Below are 20,192 nucleotides of genomic sequence, written 5' to 3' on the forward strand. Positions count from 1 at the left end.
TAAACCGTATTACTGTCGTACTTTCTGTACGAGAAGATAACGAGTATATAATCAAAATAACAAATAACCGTAGTGTTATAAATAGTATTTTGGTTATGATTGGCATTTTCTACATTTATATTCGCGGATCACCGAGATTCTAAAGCGTCTGTCTATTCGCGGACAACAGCTGATAGGCAGTACATAAATTACCGATCGCTAAAACGTGTTTTGTCATATTTTGCGCATGAAAACACGTAGATAGATAACCAAACTAACACATTAACGTATGTTTGGAAATAATATTTGGATTTCTGCTCTAATTTCCTACGTCTATGTTAGTACACCATATCCATGTCACGTTCTGTGTGCGGACATCCGCTTCTAAGCTGTAAAAATACATTTGCTATTTTTACTATCCCGTAATGTTTTTTTTATTTTTATAAATATATCCTCTAGAATACTTAAGAAAAGACAAAAAGTAATAATTTAATAGTGTGAAAAGCTTAAATATCGATCAAACTGATAGCTATCAATTGTACTGACAATATTTCCACCTAGAATTATGTTAATACTACCATTATTGAATTTAAAGTTTTCTTAGATCTTTGCTATTTCAAGTACCGACATTTTAAAGTTTGAAGTAAGCATACAAATAGTTTGGAATCAAACCTTATATGCGACTAAGGATCAAATTGGTGTTCAGTTATTACTACACGTCCCCAAATGTAATCAAATAATAAATCATAATATAATCATAAATAAATATAAATAAATAATCATTAATAAATCAAACTGTTGTAGTTGATTGGAGTAATTAATAAAGTTGAACTGAAAACAATCCATCAACGCTGCCAAGCACTATTAATTTACAGAACCGCTTGATAAATGGTCCTTGAATTCTTTACAAACACTAAAATGTGTTTAAGTTTCTATTGTTTCCATCCATAGTACTTCTAATTCAAATATAAATTTCAAAAAGCTGTAACACGATATAGGAATTAAACTATGACATGTCAGAGCAAACTCGGCTGTGTTAAACAATATTACGGTATAGCTTATTTACATTTGTTGGATTAAATTTAATTGTTACTTGAATAATAAGATTCATCAAATGAATAGATAGAAAATCTTATTAAAAATGTTTTCATTTAAGTAAAGTAAAGTAAAGATGTCTTATTTTACCAGGCGAAATTAGAGCTAAGAAGCCCTCTCTAACACTTAACCTGGGGACCAACGGCTTAAATGTGACTTCCGAACCAAGACCAACGGCCGGGCAGGCGGCCTGCTTGCAAGGACAAGATCGCTCAGCGGTCACCCATCCAAGCAGCAGCCACGCTCGACGTTTGCTTGATCCTGTTATCTTGCGATAGCTGTTGTACCAGCTACACTACGCCATTAGCCTAATTTCATTAATGTAAGGCAATGCAATATTTTTGTATAGCTACGGCACTTTAAAATAACTATGTTAAAACTGGGAAAATGAACATCTTTTATCTTTTAGGAAGCATTGTGGGCATTTGAATAGTAAACTAACTTGAAATCAGCATATAGAAAATGGCTGATGATAACGATGTAAACTAATTACATTAACTGTTTCTTATGTATAATATCATAAAAAATTGTTGATAAACATGTTTTTAAATAATACATTATGATTCATGCAACTTTTTGCGTCAAATGTTTTAACCCTTCGCGCGCTGTTGACAAATATAACCGCCAATATTTACTTTGCTCAAAACGCTGTTGACAAATATATTCGCTTTTAAACATTGAGGTTATTATTGGGAGTAAGTAGTTCCCAGTTTTGCCGGTGGAGTGCAGCAACTGCTGGAGTATTTATCCCTCAATAGAAAAGCACAGTAATAGTTGTCACCGCCTCCCGGTTTTTCTCCAAGCTGCAAAATGGCAGCGCACTACCCATGCCACTGCCTGTTTTGCCAGACACAAGCGCTACTGACGAACTAACTCGCCGGTTTAGTTCGTTCGCGGACTGCGAGTGAAACTGTTGTGTTTACGTTGTCAAATTGGTTTTTGACACATTGGGAAGATGTGTTGTGTGTACACGCAACGGTTTACGCAAGGAGACCATTTACGTGTGCGAGACATGCACCGCCCGGCCGAACCTGCACCCGGATACGTGTTTCAAGACGTACCACACGTTGACGTTATCTTGAACACCGTGATGGCTAATTTTAGATCTTTTTATACCCATTAATGTTTTATTTTAATTGTATAATATATACATACTATACATATAATATACTATAATATAATATTATACACGATAGTAAAATTTCGTTCAACATTTCGTTAAATTTGGTGTATTTATATTGTTTTATAATTTAAATAAACGTATTCAAAAAATTATACTTTTTTCGTTCCAAAAAGTCTTTTTATATGGTAACAAACTCAAATACAACATTAGCGTTGACTTTATGGAAAAAACAATTTTGAGGTATATGTAGCGTTTGGGTATGGTGCGTCCCAAATTGCCGTAGCGCGGGAAGGGTTAATACATGTAATTGATATATCATAATTCACATACATATACATATATGTAGTAAGAAATGTGTATTCTTATCTTTAGTAGTTTTTCCTTCAGCCTGAATACGACATTTTCCAATATGACGACTTTGAATGCTTATTCAAGTACTAAATCCTCACGGAGAAATTAAGCAATATTATTTTCCTATTTTTCCTTTCTTAGCAGAAGGTGTTTTGAAGGGCTATGGCCCTGATAGTTTTAAACTTGTACATAACCAATTGCAATCAAACCTGTCGTAATGTTTTAATATTTTCAGTGATTTTGGGATAACATTTATCTGTTTCATTGCATTGATTGTCAGTTTGTGAGATTCTGCAGCTGAATATCCCTAAACGATATAACATTGTATTCATTAGTTGTTTTGTGCAAGATTACTTTGCAAATACAAAGGCTATACAACACAGCACAGATTTTAAAGTTAATTTAATTAAGCCGTGACTTTAAATAACACATGTTCTTCTAAAGAAAATCAAGTAAAAATAAAGAAACCAGCAGAATGAGCAATAAAACTTATTTAAATATTTATGTTTTACTTTGAATAATGTCAAAAATATTACACTGGTGTAGGTAAAATAACAAGTTTACCTTTTGTGGTAGGGGTCTGTGTAGCCGCCCATGAGTGTGATGCCCATCTCTTCCAACATTGCATCTGTCAATTCCCTGCAGACATGTAATACATATTATGATAACTTACAGTGCCAAAATTATAAATAGTTTTACATCTATAAACAGCTTTTCATATGTGCGGACTCCACACAACCAACCATACTGACTCTTTTTGTAAACATTGACAGTCGACTGAAGAAAAAATGTGTAAAGAAAAATCAAGTGGACAAAATTTCTCTTCACAAGATACTTGTCTATCTGATAAAATGACAGCCCGATTGATCAACTAGGGTCGGTTGTCTTCACTTCAATCCATTACTTGTCTATACAAAGTTCTATTCATAGAGCAGTTTATTTTAACCTAAATCGTGGCAAAAAACCATTCATCATACGATTGGGAGTGATAAAAATATAGTACACGTATTTTTTAGCTTCATAAAATAAAACAAACATATTTAAAACCCACATATTTTTCGTTACACTTTGAGGTTACTACGATTTTAAAGATTGAAGTAAATACTAATCATGTATACAGTAAGTGATATGATCCCCAAGAGGGTTCACTTCTGGCTAGTTTAGGCCTGTCAGTAAAACCTATACTGAGTACAGCAAAACCCGATGTTTTACTTAAATCTGAGCAACACAATGTAAACACATCACTAATGAGAAATTTCGAGACACTGGGCACCAAGATAGTAAGGTCTAGTCCACTGCGAGGATGACTGTAGCAAGCCTAAACATGAGAGTTCTCCTGCACGCTTTCATCGGAAGAAGCTGTAACAGTGCTAGTCTAGGTGACAAAACAGAGATAGTGTTCATGATCTACCTACACCTCATTATAGCATCTCGACAGGAAGCTTCCTTCATTCAACCTTAATCATCCTGAATATCCTGTCAATTTAGAAACAGGGTAAAGTTTCTTTAAAAACTAAGTGCATTGGACCTTAATCTTGGCCTAATTGAACAGAACATACCATCTGATAAGATAATTAATTATCAGTCGTGTGAAAAATTGATTACTTTATACTTTTTAACATTAACAAACACACCTGATAGTAACCTGAATCAGTTAACTTTATAAAATAAAGAGAAACATGTCACTATTACTAACAAATCCCATCTGATAATCAGTTGTGTAAAGCTAATGTCGGAACCATCAAATATTTACCGTGTTTGTACATCACAAAACATCAAATCAGTTAAACACAAGACTGTAACATCATTAAGACAACTGCACCGAGACAGAATATAAAGTGTTGTTTTATTCTGTTTTCCATAACAACGAGTAACACACCCGTTCTAACAACCAAGCACACTGAAGTCTCTGTGGAGTTGTAAAATTTTAAGAGATCATAAAACGCTCTTTGTTTATAAATTATCTTTATAAACCTTTATAAACTGTAATACTCACTCTTCAGTTGCTGCAGACTTAATTTTGATTTACGGCCCTCTAAAGTGCGTGGCGGATAGAATATTAATGGGTCTTACTGTATTTATTTATACAGTGTTTGATGTTGCGTTGTAAACCTTGATTAAAAATCCAAATAACTAAGAAGGCTCACTTTCAATTATTGCCATAACTACAAAACAAAAAAAGTATTATGTAACAACTGCCTAAGCATTGGATGATGTAAGATATTGATAACTACTATAATGTGATTAATTGTGCAACACGCCACTACTGTGTCTGCAAGTGGACTCCATTGTTAACGTAATTCCTGGAGTAACAACCACCTGTAACTTGATCTTATCCAGCATTGTATGACGAATCACTTCTGCTTAGCCAATTAACTTGAGTACGGTTAAACTTAACGTAAATTTATCGTCTTCTGTCATTCACTATTCAAAGCTCCTTTGTGTCCTCGTTTGAAAACAACGTACCACCTCAATTGTCAGCACAAATTTCAAAGATGCCCTCACTTTAATTGAATGTTAATTATATAAACAAGAATAATGTAGAAGTAGAAGGCAACTATTAGACTAGTAACAACGTAATACGTGTTTTGATGAAATAATGAATCACTCGTTTATTTAAATTTACCAACTGATGTTATAACAAAGATGTGATATCTGTAATGTACTAAATAATTATATATATATATATATATATATATATATATATATATATATATATATATATATAGCAATTTGTAACGTTAGCAATAATGGAATATTATTAAAACTGCGAAATTTGTTTGTCTGCATACTTTAGGCACTACTACACATCTCACCAACACATACATGTCTCGCTCTTGTACTTCATCCAAAAACATGAAAACTGAATATTGTACACATTTTGTCCCTGAAGCGACACTAACGATATAGTTGCTCAACATTGTAGTTGAGCACAGGTTAGCGTTGTTTCAAACGGCTCTACTGTCCTTGACATGGGTCCGGTTCGATTACTCCGCCAATCGTCCGCATAAAGACCCAAACATAATTTAAGTTTTAAATAAGAGGGTCGTTGGACAACGATCCTTGGTGTAATCGGACCGATTTATTCAAAAATCCAAATATAATGTAAATGGTTCGTTGTCCCAACGCAACATATCTATAATTTAAAATGTAAATTTACGTTCAAGGTTCGATGGCCCAACGATCATACAATCCAGCAATTTCTAATGCCTTTAGATGAATGTCTCTAAAGCATCTATGCTGGGAACTCAATTACACTGCAATACTTAAACACCAAGAACCCCTCAATATCTTAACGCTTCTACTATAAGACTTTCTACTATAAGAGTTTATAGTGTTCCGGGTATAATGTTGAGTACACTGTAAGGACAGAACCAGGTGATTCAGTGCCAAACTATAGACTTCGGGTCAGCTTGGGAGGCTTCGCATTTATACGACAGCCGACATTAACCTGGCCCGGAGACTGGAGCGACTCCTAATGGATTGATATTTACCGTTTTTAATTTACAAATAGAGGTAGTGAGTGTGGAGTTTCAAGCAAAACTTAAATTCTCAACGTTAACTCAATCGAAAGATAAGGGCATACACACGGACACGCGCAAGTACACACTGAGTTCACTTGCGTTTGCAAACCTAAAAAAATTGCTTTGACTATCAGGAGGCATAAGATATTCCCTCTCTTTTAAAGTCACTATTCTGGGAATAAATGCTTACAAAGGTTTATTATGCAAAGCAATACATTGCATACTATCACACTATAATTGCTACGTTTCAAATTTCAAGACTCTAGCTCTTTATCAAAGTTTGTTATAAACAATTAAATATTTGATCTTTCTTGACAGACAAGAAAATAAATTAATAAAACCTAATAAAAAATTAATAAAACGGTTTAACTGCCATTTATGAGATTCATACTCCATCCATCTCATTTTCACCAGTAATCTCAATTAACACAACACAGTAAAAAGTACTTTATCGTTTGCTTGTCGTGAAAATTACATTGCATAATAAGCTAAAAATTTAATATTTATATGAAACCTACCAATCCAACAAAGAAACTTCATCACATGTTTTAAACAAGTTATTGTAAATTTGTATTTTATTAATCTACACAATATACTATGTTTATTTAATAATTAGCTTATTCTGGATGTTTTCTCGTTTCCAACATGGTTCAAATGAAAACTCCCACAGCACCGATGTTTACCAGTTACAATACCGATGTAGAGGTAGTAGAGCTTCACACTAACTTCAATCCTCTAGGTCAACTCGTTCAAAAGAAAACTCCCACAGCACCGATGTTTACCAGTTACAATACCGATGTAGAGGTAGTAGAGCTTCACACTAACTTCAATCCTCTAGGTCAACTCGTTCAAATGAAAACTCCCACAGCACCGATGTTTACCAGTTACAATACCGATGTAGAGGTAGTAGAGCTTCACACTAACTTCAATCCTCTTGGTCAACTCGTTCAAATGAAAACTCCCACAGCACCGATGTTTACCAGTTACAATACCGATGTAGAGGTAGTAGAGCTTCACACTAACTTCAATCCTCTATGTCAACTCGTTCAAATGAAAACTCCCACAGCACCGATGTTTACCAGTTACAATACCGATGTAGAGGTAGTAGAGCTTCACACTAACTTCAATCCTCTAGGTCAACTCGTTCAAATGAAAACTCCCACAGCACCGATGTTTACCAGTTACAATACCGATGTAGAGGTAGTAGAGCTTCACACTAACTTCAATCCTCTATGTCAACTCGTTCAAATGAAAACTCCCACAGCACCGATGTTTACCAGTTACAATACCGATGTAGAGGTAGTAGAGCTTCACACTAACTTCAATCCTCTATGTCAACTCGTTCAAATGAAAACTCCCACAGCACCGATGTTTACCAGTTACAATACCGATGTAGAGGTAGTAGAGCTTCACACTAACTTCAATCCTCTATGTCAACTCGTTCAAATGAAAACTGCCACAGCACCGATGTTTACCAGTTACAATACCGATGTAGAGGTAGTAGAGCTTCACACTAACTTCAATCCTCTAGGTCAACTCGTTCAAATGAAAACTGCCACAGCACCGATGTTTACCAGTTACAATACCGATGTAGAGGTAGTAGAGCTTCACACTAACTTCAATCCTCTATGTCAACTCGTTCAAATGAAAACTCCCACAGCACCGATGTTTACCAGTTACAATACCGATGTAGAGGTAGTAGAGCTTCACACTAACTTCAATCCTCTAGGTCAACTCGTTCAAATGAAAACTGCCACAGCACCGATGTTTACCAGTTACAATACCGATGTAGAGGTAGTAGAGCTTCACACTAACTCAATCCTCTAGGTCAACTCGTTCAAATGAAAACTCCCACAGCACCGATGTTTACCAGTTACAATACCGATGTAGAAGTAGTAGAGCTTCACACTAACTTCAATCCTCTAGGTCAACTCGTTCAAATGAAAACTGCCACAGCACCGATGTTTACCAGTTACAATACCGATGTAGAGGTAGTAGAGCTTCACACTAACTTCAATCCTCTAGGTCAACTCGTTCAAATGAAAACTCCCACAGCACCGATGTTTACCAGTTACAATACCGATGTAGAGGTAGTAGAGCTTCACACTAACTTCAATCCTCTAGGTCAACTCGTTCAAATGAAAACTGCCACAGCACCGATGTTTACCAGTTACAATACCGATGTAGAGGTAGTAGAGCTTCACACTAACTTCAATCCTCTAGGTCAACTCGTTCAAATGAAAACTCCCACAGCACCGATGTTTACCAGTTACAATACCGATGTAGAGGTAGTAGAGCTTCACACTAACTTCAATCCTCTATGTCAACTCGTTCAAATGAAAACTGCCACAGCACCGATGTTTACCAGTTACAATACCGATGTAGAGGTAGTAGAGCTTCACACTAACTTCAATCCTCTAGGTCAACTCGTTCAAATGAAAACTGCCACAGCACCGATGTTTACCAGTTACAATACCGATGTAGAGGTAGTAGAGCTTCACACTAACTTCAATCCTCTAGGTCAACTCGTTCAAATGAAAACTGCCACAGCACCGATGTTTACCAGTTACAATACCGATGTAGAGGTAGTAGAGCTTCACACTAACTTCAATCCTCTATGTCAACTCGTTCAAATGAAAACTGCCACAGCACCGATGTTTACCAGTTACAATACCGATGTAGAGGTAGTAGAGCTTCACACTAACTTCAATCCTCTATGTCAACTCGTTCAAATGAAAACTGCCACAGCACCGATGTTTACCAGTTACAATACCGATGTAGAGGTAGTAGAGCTTCACACTAACTTCAATCCTCTAGGTCAACTCGTTCAAATGAAAACTGCCACAGCACCGATGTTTACCAGTTACAATACCGATGTAGAGGTAGTAGAGCTTCACACTAACTTCAATCCTCTAGGTCAACTCGTTCAAATGAAAACTGCCACAGCACCGATGTTTACCAGTTACAATACCGATGTAGAGGTAGTAGAGCTTCACACTAACTTCAATCCTCTAGGTCAACTCGTTCAAATGAAAACTGCCACAGCACCGATGTTTACCAGTTACAATACCGATGTAGAGGTAGTAGAGCTTCACACTAACTTCAATCCTCTAGGTCAACTCGTTCAAATGAAAACTGCCACAGCACCGATGTTTACCAGTTACAATACCGATGTAGAGGTAGTAGAGCTTCACACTAACTTCAATCCTCTAGGTCAACTCGTTCAAATGAAAACTGCCACAGCACCGATGTTTACCAGTTACAATACCGATGTAGAGGTAGTAGAGCTTCACACTAACTTCAATCCTCTAGGTCAACTCGTTCAAATGAAAACTGCCACAGCACCGATGTTTACCAGTTACAATACCGATGTAGAGGTAGTAGAGCTTCACACTAACTTCAATCCTCTAGGTCAACTCGTTCAAAACATACCATTCATAAGCTACAGACAGACAGAAATCAGATTTTGTTAATCAAAAACTGGCTATGCTTGCTCAAGACGGGAGTAACAAACATTTCGTCAGTTAAAAGGCACCAGCTGTTTGCATTACTTATAAAAAAATGTGGAAGATACCAACTATTTTGCAATTCGTATTATAATTCCAATGGTACATTTTTCAACGAAATCAGTTGATGCATAAGCAAACACGGCCACTTTAAAAGAACGCTTGCACAAGGCGGGAGTAAAAATCACTTTGGAATTGAAAGATATCAGCTGTTTGTTACGAAATCAACCATTCTTATTTATAATCAGTAGTAATATTGTACCTTATTACTCCCTTACACCATTTTATAATATTTTCATTCGCTTTGCTTAATATTTTCCAAAAACATTTCTCAGTTCAATCATGTTAGAGTTAGTTGTTCAAATTTTTCTTATATCTCAGGCCATAAAATTAATTTGTCAAAATAAAATTAGAAATTGCATTCTTCAAGACAAAGGTAGAACTTAACAAATCAATACTGTATTATCTGATTATTTTGTATCATGAAAGTAATTATGTTAGAACTATATAGTTGGTGGTATGACTAAAATAAAGTAATTGCTCCTACTTGGGTAATTTCAATCAATTATTTGATTTTAATTGAATAAAACAGGTAGCATTTTGTTTGCTGGGTAATTGCTCAATAGTTTTGACTAATTTACACGATTTTATAAAGTAGTCCGGGGGTCATATTTTGTAAGGTTTCAAATGAATCAGATATTCGCAGTAACACAAAGATACATTTTCAAGACAAGTAGTAGTACCATCAAAAGTATCATTCCGTATTATTTACACTCAGACGCACATGTGAGCAGACACACAGTAAACAAAACAGAGTTAGGCACGGACAGAGCTTCGATATTATACTATTATTGATATTTCTCCATCCATACAACACTTGCGTCACGAGTCCAGAAATTGTTTATTCACCTCGAAATAACACTACTCTCAAACTCAGATCTAGTTTTTCATAGAAGTAACTTCATTTTAGCCACACCATGAATATTTAACATGAACGCGATAAATCTTAGTAATCAGTGACGGTGTTGTCTTTACCTTAATACCTAAGTTGATTCAATGTTCAAAAACTTTCATGAGAATATTATATGTAATGTAGCTGTAACATAACACATTAAACCCAGTATAATTAATAGTCAATCGTTAAAGACGTGTGTTGAAGAATAGCCAAAAGTTATTCTTGGATAATAGCCAATTTTATAATTATTGGACTAAGAGATAAGCATTGCTATACTAGAATATAAAACTATGAAAATTTAGGAGTTTATATTTCCAGGAGCCTACGATAGGGCTAACATCAGGGGTAGACGACAGGATATTTCATATTGTAACTGCTGTAATTCCTTAATAGGAGGGTTTACCGCATTAAAAGATTATATTAACTTAGTATGTAAATCTTGCAGTAAACCCCTTCCTCCCACCCCTCCTTCAAACAAACAGGCTATCTTAATTCAACTAAATAATGCATAACCCCCCCCCACCCCCTTCTCAAAACAGGCTGTCTTTCCCAATCTCCCTAAATGCATTCTTGGTTAATTGCGTTTCGGACTTTGATAAATACTTTTCTTATTGAGACTCTGTGATAATAAATTAATGATTAAAAATCAAAAACCTATTTTACTGTCATGACCACAATGAAATTTTTTAGAATACTGAATTTTGTATAACACATTGTAATTTTAGAAAGCTAACTAAACACACGTATTGTTGTAAGAGATAAATATGTTTGTGGATAGACAGGTTCATTAAACTGCACTAATAAATAGTTTTAAAATAGTTTGTATAAATTATCTCTTAAACATTTCTAGTTCTGATTTATCATGGTAGAAAAACCCAAACTCTCCAATAATTTATATTTTTTTTATAATGGCTTTCTACATCAAATACATGGACTAAGAAGAGCATTGACAAGTTTTAAACATTATATATTTTGGGTTGTTTCAAAATAATATTTATCTTAACAAAAATATTTTAAATTGATTTAGTTTGAAATGGAACTAAAACAATAATGTCCTGCTCGAATGTCAGTCAACTCGTTTTATGCCTCTCTTAGTGTAGAAATCGATAAATACAACCTGTACAATCTACTATACCAGACAAATCACTATCATCAAAATTAAATCACCAAATATTTGGTTAAATATAAAATCACTTATAATTTATATCAACCTTGTACAATATTTAATAAAAACAACTAATGTTTACATACTTTGTAATAATGAAAACAACCTTTCATCTTATAATAACATTAATTATGAGTACTAATACTGATGTAATAATACATATACTACTAAAATGTTTATCGCCCGATTGTAATATTTAATATTTATTGGAATTACTTTATTAGTTATTAATTATTTTCTACATACATTAGTATCCAGAGAATAATAATAAAATTTAAATAAAAACGTATTAACCGGAAGGTTAAACAGGTAAAAGATTACCTTAATTCATGAACTGTAGACTAACCGACCCACTGCCCTTAAATGAGCTAATGCAGTATCGAGGGACGTTGGGCTAACGCCTGACTGTGTAATCGGCCCTGATTGAAACTTTGTCGAATTTATTTCATTTAGGTTCGTTGGCCAACGCACAATTTTATTTATTGTTACCATTATATTAATGCATGGTCTAAATTACAACAACACTGATTGTTGGCCAAACGAACCTATACCAATAAATTCACAGATTTAATCTATAAGGTTCGTTGGCCCAACAAATCTATTTTATACAATTTACAGAAATGAAAAATATAAGGTAGTTAACCCCCAACGACTTTACAAATTAAATATCTCTTCCAGAAGTGTCTATGGGTTGACGATCTGTAGAGTAGTTGAGCCATTCCCCAAGTGGCTAGCGACTGTAGCGAGTCTGGTATGAAGGCATGCTCGAGGTTCGCAATCGTTAAGCAATGTCTGGCGGGTGTGCACCTTTTAGTTGGTTTGTATTTAAGGAATAAGTAACTGCTGTTTACAACTGAAGAAGATTTCTACGAGTTATAGTACGCCACCATACCGTTTAAGACCTGAACAACTGCGTGTAAAAAGATTAGAGTACTACAGACAATACGCAATTAGTGACAGCATCAGAAGTAGAAAAACAAAATAGTAATGTTGCTATTATTAAATCGCACAAGTCAAACTGGTAATTTTTACAACCTCCCCTAGCCCGTTATACGAGTAAGTCTCAGTACAATATGTTTATCAGAGTGAACTATAGTTGGAAAAATGTACACTAAAAAATAAACTTGATAGTCATAGTTTTTAGACCTGCGCAGCCGGCACCTAAGGTTTCTGATCGACACCGTGTCGAAACATTGCTTACAGAATTACATACGAGTACATAAAATATAACAGCTTCGCTGTGGAGAGCCATCTACAGGCGACAGTTATATGGCACGAGGGCGGTTTGATAAGTCGGTAACTTTTTGAAAAAACCAAATGCTTTCAGCAAATTAACATTTTATTTTTCAATATAATCTTCTTCTAGAGCTTGGTACATTTAGTCCAACGCTTTTCTAGTATTTTTATTCCCTTCAAATAATACGTTTCCTTAAGGCTCTCAAAATAGGCATTTGATTCAGTAATGACTTCTTCATTCGACCCAAATCACCTACCGCCCAGCCATTTCTTTAGGTTTGGAAATATGAAATAGTCGCAGAGGGCTAGATCTGTAGAAAATTCTGGATGGAGTACCGATTCGTAGCCCAATTCATGGATTTTGTCATCGTGACTAGACAAGTGTGCACACGTGCATTGTCTTGATGGAACAGCACTTTCTTCTTTGCCAAATGCGGCCGTTTTTGCTTCCAATCAACGTCGAATTTTTCCAAAAGCTCTGAATAATATTCGTCAGTTACCGATTTACCCTTCCCAAGGTAATCGATGTTAATGATACCCCGTGCATTCCCAAAAACTGTGGCCGTGATCTTGTAGCCTGACGGACTCACCTTAGCCTTGTTTGGTCCACGTTCACCCCGAGCTAACCCACTATTTCGACCGGTCCTTGGTCTCTGGCGTGGTTGTGATGATCCATGTTTCGTCCATAGTTAAAAAAAAACGGCGCCAAGCCCCTCCGGATTACGGCTGAACACTCTTTTTAAGTGGTCACACGGTTGCGCTTATGGTCAAGTGTGGGTAATCGCGGCACCCATCTCGCGAAGAGTATTTTCATGTCCAAATATTTGTGTAAAATGTACCCGGTCAGTTGAGATACCTACAGCAACTCGGGCACTTTCATTCTCTGATCGTCAATATCATTCCATGGACTTTATCGACGATTTCCGGGGTGATCACTTCTTTTGGGCGACATGAACGTTCGGCATCACTAGTGCTGGTACGATCTCAATGGAACTCTGTAAACCACTTCTTAACCATCGAACTACAATGGAACTATGTAAAACACTTCTTAACCATCGAACTACAATGGAACTATGTAAAACACTTCTTAACCATCGAAATTGAAGGTACCTAGTCCCTGTAGTATTTGTCAAGTATTTTCTTAGTCTTAGTGATGGGTGTTTTACGTAAAAAATAATGCTTAATCACAACACGAAATTAACTTTTTTCTATTTTCGTGAAAATTCACGAGGCTGGCTGCTTTGAACGGCTATCAAACACCAAATGCACGACGCAGCTTGCTCAAAATTAGAAAGTTGTCCACTGATGGATTACATTAAATTTGACTGCAGCATTGTTGCATTTAAAGTTACTGCGCGGGAAAATCAAACCGTCGCTGACTTATCAAATCGTCTTCATAGTTTTGGCTTAACATCTTTTGACTGAAGATCTCCACAACGAAGATGAAATACTGCAAGATTTTGTGACAATATTATGAATATTTCGACGAGACGCACAGTGAGCTGGAAAGTTAGATAATACGAGTTTACAGTATTAATATATAAATTACCAAACTTAATACTTGACGATATTAACTTTTCCACAATCTGAAACTCATCCTTCAACCTTGAAGGTTACTTTTTATTTACTAATACCCCAAAGTAATCGTCTTCCTATCTTTTTGCGAGTATGTCATCTGTATCAATTTGAAGTACAATTACCTTTTCTAACGTTTCTTAGTCATAGAAATCCTCTAACAACAGGTGTTTAAAAACAATTAATATAATCGCTAAAGAACAATTGCTTTAGGACAATGGCCTAGTTACTACTGTCGCTGAACCACTGTCGCAAGAGTCAGGAACAATCTTAAAGAGCCGATTGTAAGGAAACTAATTTGAGTTTTACCTCATGTTAAACCTACAACACTTTTAAGCCATTATTTTTGGCCTTTGAGGCATGGTTTATGTATCAATTTAAAGATATGATTAATACACATCCAAAAGCTTGGTCGTTTTTCTTGTAAATAGTAAAGTTGTAAAGTTCTTATACTTTCTGAGAATTAAAACGACAGAGTACAAAAACGCCTGAATTTTTTGTGCACTAAGGTTGCAGTAAACGCAACGTAAAGTGTTTATTTAAGTTTTTAAGTGTTGGCTACCCCAAAATTGTCTTCAAAAATTGTTATATAAAGTAATATTTCAGTGTGGGACTTTTAATATATGGATAGTACAACTGTAACTTAAATATATCTAAATATTTATGACTGAATAATTATTGAATACATTACATTCTTAGACTATAATACGTGTATACAGAAACATAATGTTTTAATACAAAATATTTAAATATCTTGAACCACTACAATTCAGTAGTTTCCCATTGAAATTGTTAACATATATTTCTAAAACGCTCTTCGCATGAATGAGTTAACTTTGATAAGGAAATCAGTCAGCACTCCATGAATTTCACACGTGCGGGGAATATTGATTAGCAATGTGCACTTTATAATTAGTCTTTCACTTGTCTCAATGTCGCCTATTAATTACTAGTTCTAGCTTCTACCTGATTGCTTCTACAGTACCTGAAACATTCCTGAATGCGGTGTTACATTGTGTGTCACGTGGTTAAATACTTAAATTGACCTTTGATAGGTACATATGGTGTAATTAGTGTAATATTAAAAGGTTTTCCGTGCATAAGTAATGTTCAGATAATGGATCTACACGGTTTGCAATTAGAGTCTTGATGTTATAAAGAACGTAAAATTGAAATTTTGTATTGGCTAACTAAAATGATGGATTTTAGTAATAACAATTAACGTTGATTAATGTCATTATTGTTTATTGATTGTTTTCATACTCATTCTTACAGTTTAAATAACACTTCTGTTTAGATAAAAATTCGACAACGGAAATTGTGCAAGTAATTTTATACAAGAAAAATGATTCACGTCCAACCCCATGTTTATAAAACAAATTCCTTTGATACTCGACAGAAGAAGTCGAAACAAACAAATATTTAATGTAAGTTTCTGAAATATAGACCGTTTCAGATAATGGATCTACACGGTTTGCAATTAGAGTCTTGATATTATAAAGAACGTAAAATTGAAAGTTTGTATTGGCTAACTAAAATGGTAGATTTTAGTAATAACAATAATTTTATTAACGTTGTTTTTAAATTATTGTTTATTGATTGTTGTCCCTACTGTCCAAAACGTCCGCGACGATGAACGAACGCAGTTATTACGCAGTTTTATAATAAGAAATATTTTTTATTAAACGATTACCCTTCATTTCCATTTTTCTTCTTTCTCCCCCTCCCCCTACCGGGCAGACCCAACCATCACCCACCCCTTCTGATCATGATTGAAGATTAAGTACTATCATGTACAAGGAGTTGAAGATATAAATAAAATAATCTTAAAATAATAAAAGAAGTGCTGGTTCCTACCCAATCGTTCATTTCAGTAAAAATCTTTAACTCTGAAAAACTTCGTGAGCCGCTTTCATATAAATTCATATACATCATAAAATTCATATAATGTATATTAATTTCATATAAATTCATATAAAATGATAAAGCAAAACTTCAAAGCAAACTTAATTCTCTAATTCAATAAACTTCTTTTTTGATAAAAATCTTAGGTAGAATAAAGACTTAAGACACTAAAGACAGAAGTTAGTTAAAAGATGAGTTGCCATAGAGGTTTTTCGAAAATTATCAACTTACGAGGGCTTATATATCATTAACGGTTTCAGATAGCAAAAAAACTATAATCATAAAAGATGTTAAATATTGTATCAACTTTAATTTTATATACGTGTAAATTTTCTGTAGTATCTCTTCTGAGATATAGGCGAAATCACAAAAAAACATTAGAACACCTGTCTTCCACCATCCCGAGAGTAGTTTACAATTCACTTCACTACGCAGATTTGTAATTATAAACTTCAGAAAGAACGTTGACTTCACATATGATAACCTCTTGTTATTATTTACGATTCACTTCACTACGCGGATTTGTAATTAGAAACTTCAGAAAGAATGTTGTGTTCACGTCTGATAACCTCTTGTTATGATTTACGATTCACTTCACTACGCGGATTTGTAATTAAAAACTTCAGAAAGAATGTTGTGTTCACGTCTGATAACCTTTTGTTATTATTTACGATTCACTTCACTACGCGGATTTGTAATTAGAAACTTCAAAAAGAATGTTGTGCTCACGTCTGATAACCTTTTGTTATTATTTACGATTCACTTCACAACGCGGATTTTTAATTAGAAACTTCAGAAAGAATGTTGCGTTCACGTTTGATAACCTCTTGTTATTATTTACTATTCACTTCACTACGCGGATTTGTAATTAGAAACTTCAGAAAGAATGTTGTGTTCACGTCTAATAACCTCTTGTTATTATTTACGATTCACTTCACTACGCAGATTTGTAATTATAAACTTCAGAAAGAACGTTGTGTTCACATCTGATAACCTCTTGTTATGATTTACGATTCACTTCACTACGCGGATTTGTAATTATAAACTTCAGAAAGAATGTTGTGTTCACGTCTGATAACCTTTTGTTATTATTTACGATTCACTTCACTATGCGGATTTGTAATTAGAAACTTCAGAAAGAATGTTGTGTTCACGTGTGATAACCTCTTGTTATGATTTACGATTCACTTCACTACGCGGATGTGTAATTAGAAACTTAAGAATGTTAAGATAGTGCAATATTGCGAGCTCGGAATAACAATACATTCTGTTATGTTCACGTAAGATGACCACTTGTTATTAACGATTCACTTTAGTTGTCATTGCCATTTTTCTTTAAGAAAAAGTTAAAACCAATTTATAATTATGAAAGTTTCTAGATTAAAGTTTGAACGCGTAGATTATACAGAACCGATACTGCACCGGCAATAAACGTTGTATCGAACCGATTACTCAATATTTGATTGATGTAAACAAGTATGTGACATTGTTGTCATATGTCGTTATATTTTGACACCCGTAATCCCCGTGTAATTAAGCTTTTAAACAATTCGTCACTTTCCATGACCGGTATTTACTCTTGATTTCTTAACGCTAGGAAATATATTATTGATGTGTACATTTTAATGCTTTTAGCGGTGTATATTACAAAATGTCATGATGTCACTTTATTGAAACGTTTAGTTTTACAACGGTTCGTATAACTGTCACTGCGTCATAATTCGTGAAACCAATGTAAGTACGGTACTCTCAGAGTAGACATAACACTTACTCTCTCCATCTGTCCTTTTTATCTAAAGGTTGGGGACAACTATGACACAATATTTCCGACTAAGCTGGTACCCGATCCACATATAGGTATCAGGTGCAAGATATATTAATTCAGAAACGGATGATTTTTTTTTTCAGAAAAGAAAAGCTATTTTAATACCCAAACTTTTTTATTCTATGTACATATTTTCATTTTTTACATATTTACCATTTCTCCTATCTTAAAATGAAGTTCCAACATCCATTAGTTTAGAGCCGACTATTTTTTCAATGTTGCAATTTTCTTGAGTTTCAGAACATGCGATTTAACCCAACATATGACATCACCGTTCTTGTCGTAACAGATCAAAACGGTCTAGAATTTGTCAGTTTGTTAGTGTTGAGTTCCTCTGTAACTTAGAGCACAATAATTTAAGTTCAGGTTCTCAGACATAATTCTGTAAAGTTTGGGTTTCGACGCTTGTGGAAATTCCAAGTCTTTCATCTTGAATCTCTAACGAAGAAAGTGGGCCTAACCAAGCCTCATTATGGACATTATTAACGGGCAAATGACTTTCTTATCCATTTCCGAACCTACTTTACCCATAACATAGGACCATAAACTTAACCATAATAACGAATTTCTTTTCGGTACATTTATAAGAGTATTTTTTTTATTTCAATTCGATAGAAATATGCATTAGTATTTTTACTAATAGTCTAGGAGGAGACAGCCGATTTGTACCGTCCGTATATAAGCACGCTTGTATTTTTATTTTCTTGAAATCGATAGAGAAATGTTACATACAAAAGAAATTTATCCAGCTACGATAGTTTTTTTTTCAAGATCATAATATTTTAACACACTATAACAACTTGGATTGTAGATATTAATATTTAGACATCCAAGACGGTATAAAATATTTTTTGATTAGTAAGCTCCGAGTGAATATTCAGTAAAATTTATTACTAGATTTTTAAACTATTAAATATTATCTGGTTTGCCTTAAATAAAAATCACAGTTCTAAATTAAAATAATGGATTTATTTTAAACTGGCAAATTAATATGTTCAATGTTTCAGAATTTTCATCACTCTATTTTCCACAAAGAATGGACAAACCGTTTAGTAAATTTAAAAGGTCCTTTGGCAAGAAATACAAATATTAATCAAAGATATCAGACTAAAAATCAGAGCTCTCTTCTAATATAAAATAATAGTTTTCAAATAAAAATCAAATACCACTTGGAAATAACTAAAATAAAAATGTTCACTTCTTAGTTCACTCAAAATTGAAAATAAAAAATCAAACTTCTCTTTCCACTAATTGTACCTTAACTTTCAAGTCTTTGCAAATTAGATACAACTCTCTCAAACAATAAATTAATGTTCAATTAATTTCCAATTAATAATTCACAATAAAACAGTTCCAATAAAATATTAATAAATTACTAAATTACCAAATCTCAATTAAAGTTATTAACAAAGTTCAATTTTAAGTCACTTTTCTTGCAAGTATGAACCAAATGTAACTTTTATGATTCTATTGTGCTCTATTTTTCACCGATTAATTTTTTCCTATAAAAGACAACAAAATTAATTTAATATCAGATCTGGTAGAATATTTCAATAAAACGTACAATAAATTTGGTGCTTACCTCAAAATCCCTCGCGGAAAGAAATTTTAGAAACACGGCGCACTGTAATCAACTTAATTCACGAAAATTACCAAAAAAAAGGGCGAAAATTATGAGCTGGCGCTTACATACTTCCCCCTTCCAACCAATTCTGATGGACATCCGCGGTGTTCTGTCACTGGTCCAGCTGTATCAAACTAGGAGATCAATAACCGTAACAAGACAAGTTCTGATCAATTCAAGGCAGTGAACCGCCTTCCTAACAATTTAAAACTACCAGTACTAACTTGCCAAAGGATTACATATTCGTTTTTATCCTAATTTCTCACAATCTAATTTCAAATTAAATCCCAATATTTCGTTCCCAAAATTTTCATTTAATTTAAGTTTTA

At 34.2% G+C, this 20,192-nt stretch overlaps 1 protein-coding gene across 1 annotated transcript in view; it reads right to left on the reverse strand.

Moving 5' to 3' along the window:
* The window catches only part of LOC124368622 (glycosyltransferase 25 family member), an 89,184-nt gene that overhangs the window by 15,957 nt on the left and 53,035 nt on the right, over nt 1–20,192 (reverse strand). The window contains exon 7 of the mRNA XM_046825864.1: nt 3,113–3,187. Coding sequence (XP_046681820.1) covers nt 3,113–3,187 — 75 coding nt within the window. The remainder of the gene's footprint in view (nt 1–3,112; nt 3,188–20,192) is intronic.

Source organism: Homalodisca vitripennis, chromosome 1, assembly GCF_021130785.1.
Source record: "Homalodisca vitripennis isolate AUS2020 chromosome 1, UT_GWSS_2.1, whole genome shotgun sequence".
NCBI classification, from domain to species: domain Eukaryota; kingdom Metazoa; phylum Arthropoda; class Insecta; order Hemiptera; family Cicadellidae; genus Homalodisca; species Homalodisca vitripennis.